At 40.1% G+C, this 6,336-nt stretch overlaps 1 protein-coding gene across 3 annotated transcripts; it reads right to left on the bottom strand.

Moving 5' to 3' along the window:
* Positions 1 to 77: 77 nt before the first annotated feature.
* Positions 78 to 3,067, bottom strand: LOC103524031 (argininosuccinate lyase-like). Of its 3 annotated transcripts, none has more exons than XM_026833201.1 (2): positions 2,614 to 3,067; positions 78 to 629 (listed from the first exon to the last, which is right to left on the bottom strand). In XM_026833201.1, the coding sequence occupies exon 2, from the start codon at positions 567 to 569 to the stop codon at positions 93 to 95; it is 477 nt and encodes a 158-aa protein (XP_026689002.1). In that variant the 5' UTR covers positions 570 to 629; positions 2,614 to 3,067; the 3' UTR covers positions 78 to 92. The 3 variants fall into 3 exon arrangements, with proteins under 3 accessions (XP_026689002.1, XP_026689001.1, XP_017304893.1); XM_026833200.1 differs by having other exon boundaries at positions 2,625 to 3,066; XM_017449404.2 differs by lacking the exon at positions 2,614 to 3,067 and adding an exon at positions 829 to 919.
* Between the last annotated feature and the right edge of the window lie 3,269 nt (positions 3,068 to 6,336).

The following is a 6,336-nucleotide window of genomic DNA, read 5'->3' on the forward strand; positions in this document are numbered from 1 at the left end:
TTCTTTTCTCGGTACCTATGTAAGCTCATAATTATCAAACTTTCCACACATCCTTCTCTTCCTTCCAAAGTCTTAACAACTAACTTCATTCTTTAAATATTTATTCCTCGTCTTCTCCGAACTTTCTTTAGAACTCTTGATCCTCCATCAGGATTCCAAGGAAGGAGGAGAGCCTTTAAAGTCTTACCTGTATGTAACTTCCGTCCAACGTTGCCAATTCGTCGTATCAGTTCAGATTCAATGTTCATGTGAATGTCTTCCAGCTCGACTTTCAGTTCGACCTTCCCATGTTCAATGTCATACTCTATATCTTTCAACGTTTTCACTATAAGCTCCTTGTCTTGCTCATCTATGATGTTACGCTCTCCTAGCATAGTCACATGAGCTATGGATCCTGCTATGTCTTCACGATAGAGGACTTCGTCCACACTGATGGATTCGTTGAATTGTTGCAGAAATTCGTTCATGGATTGTTGAAAGCATCCGGTCCACAGTTGTTTGAGTTCTTTGGGTTTGTCTGGCGTGTCTTGTTCGCCTTCTTCGTTGTCTTCTGGTATATCAAGCATCATTGTGATGGTTTCTTAATAGTTTCTGGTATCTCAATTATGATCCTTTGAGTTCTACAACAGCTGAAAAGAATAAAATTATGGGCAAGTCAAAATCTTTAACTACAGTTACGAGTACTTTCGAAGCAGCTGAAATTTTCACTCCACCTACTGACATTATCATATTTGTGGACTTTAGGTACAGGACGACGAAAGTTACAGACAACTGACATGACAAAATGACAACATTTTATCATGTTAAAACCTTCTTCAAAGTACTTACATTTACACACAATGTAACTCTCAGAAATTTCAGAATGCTTGAAAAAATTCTTATTTGTCAAACTGCACTCTCTCACTACGTCATTACAATAATGAAGTCTGGACATTGACTCTGTTGTCTATAAGAACAGTGTGTCTATTATGAAAATGGTCTTATCAGCCGATGACCTGAGTGCAAATGTTCTTTATAATTGGTGGTGGAAAAATTCCACCTAGGTGGAAAAATTAACCATCTCATTAATTGTCTTTCTTAATTTTTGTGTTGTTCGAAGACCATGATTTTTTGAAGCTAAGGGTATACCGACAATAAAATTGACTTAATACTCTTGATAGCCAATGCACATTAGGTACCTAAAATCGATCAAAGAGAAAATCGATCTCACATAGGTACTTAACTAGGCAGGTAAGCTTTTACTCATTTTCTCTTGCATACTTATACCAAAATACAAGAATATGCAAATGATTAATGATCAGCTACAGCCACCTAGTACTTCCATTTTCAACATATAGGGGATTCAACATATAAATGTTGATAGGAGACGAATAGGGGAACAAATCATGTTGAAATCATAATCGGAATAAATCACATCCGCTGCACCGGAAACAAACAAAGATAACGAGATGACGTTCAGATTTTATCTCATGTGTAAACTTGGTCCTAAATAATTATGCTTTCAAAAGTTGTGATAAAATAAGGTCCTAATTTTAATTTACGTAGGTAAGTAGGATTTAGGTAGTAATATTGTTGTTTACGTCTTCGGCAGTGCAATAATCCAAAAATGGACACGGCACACGAGGGATCAAGAAGAGATCGCTTTAACATGCCTACGTATTCTGCTTCAACGATCTTTTATCTTAGCTATTATTGTGGTCAAATTCTCAGATTAATGAGGATGAAATTTGATGCCCCTTTTGCTTACAAAATAACCGTCTCCACCAAAATACTACTGAAGAAGGTGACATAAATGATCAATAGTTTTACCAGAACCTTGATAAATAGACGGCAGAACGAATGCCCAATCGTTTCCTCTGATAGCAAATGTCCTGAAATGAAAGCCCGTGTCATCTGCATGTGGTGTCGAAGTCTAATACCCAAGATAACTATGAACGTCAAAGGCCATGACCATGAATGTCAATACTGTCAATTCAGTCTGCCCAAGATGTTCCCCACTTTCTAAATTTCTGAGGAGAATGTTCGAATTTCCAATTTTCCATCTAGGTATAAGGAAACAAGCTGTCATTTCTTACTTCGTTCCATTATTCCACAAGTTGACCTTTGTGAAGTAAGTTTGAGTAGTGGTCAATGCACGTGCAGTGTTTATAAATTAAACGATTAATATTCGACAGTCATACCTGTCAATTTATTTATTTATCAACATCTACATAGGAATTTAGGAATGGCAAGTGACGTGCAATATCTTTAGTAGCAGACATTAGTACCGGAATTCCATATTTTAAGACTTTTCTTTGAGATAGGTCTGCATGACGGTCTCTTACTCTTGATTACTTTAAGGTGATTAAATTATGGACTAACCAGTCTAGTTAGCTTGGAAAGAATTGTGCTTGCCCATATTGTGGATTTGATTCCGACCAGGGCAGGGGTGAAATTTATCCTAAACAGACAAGGTTAATTCATGGCTTTCTCTTATCCCCTCCTCCATCTCTTCGATTTCGGGACACTAAGAATAATAAAGGTACCACGTAATCGTATCCATTCGGTCACCCTCCCAGGTACCACCTTCTTATATTATAGTGCTATTTAGGGGGTATCTACACAATCACATATCTACTACTTACTCTTCGTCAGCTAAATAAATGACGTTAGACACTCATTGAGTTCCTGGATTAAGAATCAGCACATTTTCTTTGCAAGCAGAGTTCCTCAGATGACTTGCAAGTCCAGCTCCCGATTTGCACAGTTTTTGACAGTTAGGACAGACTAGAGTAGAACCTTCGTAAGTTGGAAGCTGTAATAACTGTTGTAGAGTGGATTCGTCAAAGGTAGGAAGTTGTTGCTGTTGTTGACTTTGTAGTTGTTGATGCTCTTGTTGGTACTGTTCTTGCTGTTGACACTGTTGCTGTTGTTGATACTCTTGCTGTTGTTGGTTTTGTTGCTGTGACTCCTGAACTATTGGTTGACATACATACATTTTTGCATGCGTACAGACTATATATAAGCAATATTTCGATCACCTGATGAGAGGAGAAGAGTAGGCCAGCTCCTGAAAAAAGAACAGGAAGTAGACCAGCTTTTAGTATGACTGGGAGGATACCAGCCTAAATTTTCCTTGCTATATATATAGCAAAGGTTGAGTGTGAAGAGCATCCGGCTGTAGGTTACTTGCCTCTGTCCCAATCGAACTCGCGACTTAGCGCTTAAAAGGAAGACCTTCCAGGCTAACTAAGCTAGCAGTCTAAAATTTAATGTCAAAATGATTTCGAGCCTCTTTTAATTGTGAATTTACAAGGAATTATCCACATAATATTAGTATGTACCAACCTACCTACCCATGTACCAAGCATGATGGATATCCTGTGCATATTTTCATTCGTATTTAGATCCCGCAGGAAAGCAGAAAACTATTTTCCCGTCGGACCAAAGTTTATTAATTGAAATTCCAAACACATTGCCATGCTTACGAAATGGGAGAAGAAGAAGAAGAAGGAGGAGGAGAAAAAGAAGAAGGAGGAAGAGAAGGAGGAGGAGGAGGAGGAGGAGAAAGAAAAGGAAAGGGGAGAGAGAGTTCTATATTGGAAAATGGGGTAAGTACACCTTTCTGCAAGAACATACCAGTGGCGGCTTTGATTAAATTATACGTGATAAAAGTTAAGCTTAAAAAAGTGTTTTTTTCGTGGGTGCCCGGCAAAAAAATCCTGGTTGCATATAAAAGTAACAGAACAGATGTAATCGATTATCAGTTCTATTGGACGATTCTATTGTTGTATTCCGCCCTCTCGATAGACACACTATTTATTAGGGAAATAAACATTCAAGTGAAAAGAGCGAAAAGTACTCAGGGATAAATTGATGACCCTCTATTAAACCCTTCGAATCAGCAATCAGTACTATAAGAGGCAAACCTCTTTATAAATCTTAATCTTATGATGGGACAAATTGACGGAAGTCACCCTTAGGCTACCTGCCGTAACCACATATAGTTCTACACATGTTCCGGTCCGGATCGAATTGAATCTCCCATTCGTCCCGGACCTAAACGTTTCGCGATCCAGCGACCAAACTAAGGCGGGCGCCGTCTAAAAAGGACTTGTCTTTTCCAAGCGGAGAGTCCTTGGCCTAGACGAAGAGAGGATAGGACAGGAAGGAAAAAGAAGTGAAAGCCGTGCTATTCGAAATCGCTCAATGTCAAGGGGAGGTAGTTCATCCTTGGAATGTCCCTACTAAATAAGACCACAATGAAACATCAGACGAACTGAGGTCAATATACAGAGCCCACGAACTAGTCTGTCAATAACTTTTGATTAGCTGCGGTCCGACTAAAGCACAGGAAAAACCCTTGGTGTCGTCCTGATGCAATGTCCTTGAAGGCGGAAAGCGTGGAGGGCTCTCAATACGGGGAATACCTGCATTAGAAATAAATAATAATAATAAAATTTCCTGCCAAAACTGGCTCCCTTTGACATTGACGATTCGATAATAGCAGGCCTTTAGCTTCTCTCTTCCTTCTGTCCTATCGCTTTTTCGGTCTAGCAAGCCCTTGCTTGTCCTAGTAGATACAAGTCCTATTTTGGGCGCCGGCCTGCCCTTAGCTTGGGCGCTCGATCGCTGAATGTTCCGTCTCCTGCGCGATGGTCTTGCGCTGACGAATGATGAGTCCCAACACTTCACAAAGGTGCTAGTCTCCTTCCTGCCAGAGTAACCTACACCATTCGAATCATACTCTTTCGAACCTCCCTTTAGTGACAAAACAACGAATGAGGCTTGTGATCTAATGACCTTGTGTGCGGTACACGCGAGAGAGCCTTGCTACGTCGGCAAACATTATTTGTAACAACTGTGTACCCGACACGGAGTACTTCCTCTGTACTTTACCCTTAGATCGTGGACCGTCCAACACTCTCAGTCACAATTGGGTGAGAGCCGGTGGTGTCTCCATGACTTATTCTGGGGACTATCCTGACTAAAGTTCAATTAGACTAGTAGAAACACCTCCGGGCACTCCGATAATATTCAACTATTAAAAATCCATGGCGATACATACATGTTGACCTCTACTTAACTTGTTTTATATCACTCGTGATGAGCTCACCCATCGATCTACGAGTTTTTTCATTCTCGACAATAGAAATAGAAGACATAGTGGTACTTAGGATAAGCGCGAGTTTCTGTGGATGTATGCTTAGAGCTGGAGCTGTCAATAAATCAGCATAACCTATCTGGGGAGATTATACACCCTAACAACTAAATCAAAAACAAGAGAATCATATTGTAGCAAGAGAATGAAAGGAATTTTAAAGCCAAAAAGTTTTTTAACTAGAAGGATTCGACACCCATTCATTCATTTCCAGCGAGAAAGAGTCATGACATTTAGACTATCTTTCAATCTTTCAGTACACTACACGTATGGGTGTAAAACTACCGCTTTCAGAGATGGCAGAGGTTTTCACTTCTCTCTTCCTTCTGTCCTATCCTCTTCTGTCGGCAAGGCTCTTGCTTGGAATAGTCAAGTGGAGGACTTAGGCGGGACCCGCGCCCTTAGCTTGCGGGCGCCGGGATGCGCGCAATGTTCCTGTCTGCGCCTTATGGTTGAATTCGATTAAGAATCTGATCTGACCTCTACTATAAGTTAATGGATGACATGGTCATATGGATGTTATGTATTTATAATGAATACAACGCATCCATGTTATGAATACGTCTTCTACCCCCAGTTCCCGTCTATATCCATACAATTAAATACGATGCCTTACACTTTGTACAGAAGGTATTTGTCTGCCGATCTCCCATCTTTTGACGTATTTGATCATGAAAGACTTGAAGGGTACTATTTGTAGCTCTTGTCAAGTCGGTCACCGTCTAACTTCTAATCTTATCTTCACTATCCCTCACATCCTTTATCTGCAAAAAGCAGTCGGAGATGTTAGTCGGAAAACCAAGTCAGAGAGTCGGATCCACTAGTCGAAAACCCGTCTGTAATCCAAAATGGAATGTTTTGAAAATGCTCAACAACTGAGCAGTCGTTCCCTTTAAGTCCGACCATAGGAGGGACAATCAGGGGGTTGGTCTTATTTACTTGATTATTTCACTTGTGAACTTTAAGATTCACAATAGGATCTATTGAGACTCGGAGGAAATAGACAGTAATTTAAATATTTTAAAAGTATGAAATCAGGATTAGTGACCAGCCGATTGAGCTAAGTTTATCGATGAGTAAAAGGAGTGGCTACGACTCACGTGCAGGCTTGGGTTAGCTGACGCTCACTTTTTTTGAAGCCTGAGACGGTCTCTTAATTTGGGACAGGCCAACACCTTCAGATCTTTTATAAAACT

The sequence above is a fragment of the Diaphorina citri genome, unplaced genomic scaffold, assembly GCF_000475195.1.
Source record: "Diaphorina citri unplaced genomic scaffold, Diaci psyllid genome assembly version 1.1 scaffold79909, whole genome shotgun sequence".
Taxonomy (NCBI): domain Eukaryota; kingdom Metazoa; phylum Arthropoda; class Insecta; order Hemiptera; family Psyllidae; genus Diaphorina; species Diaphorina citri.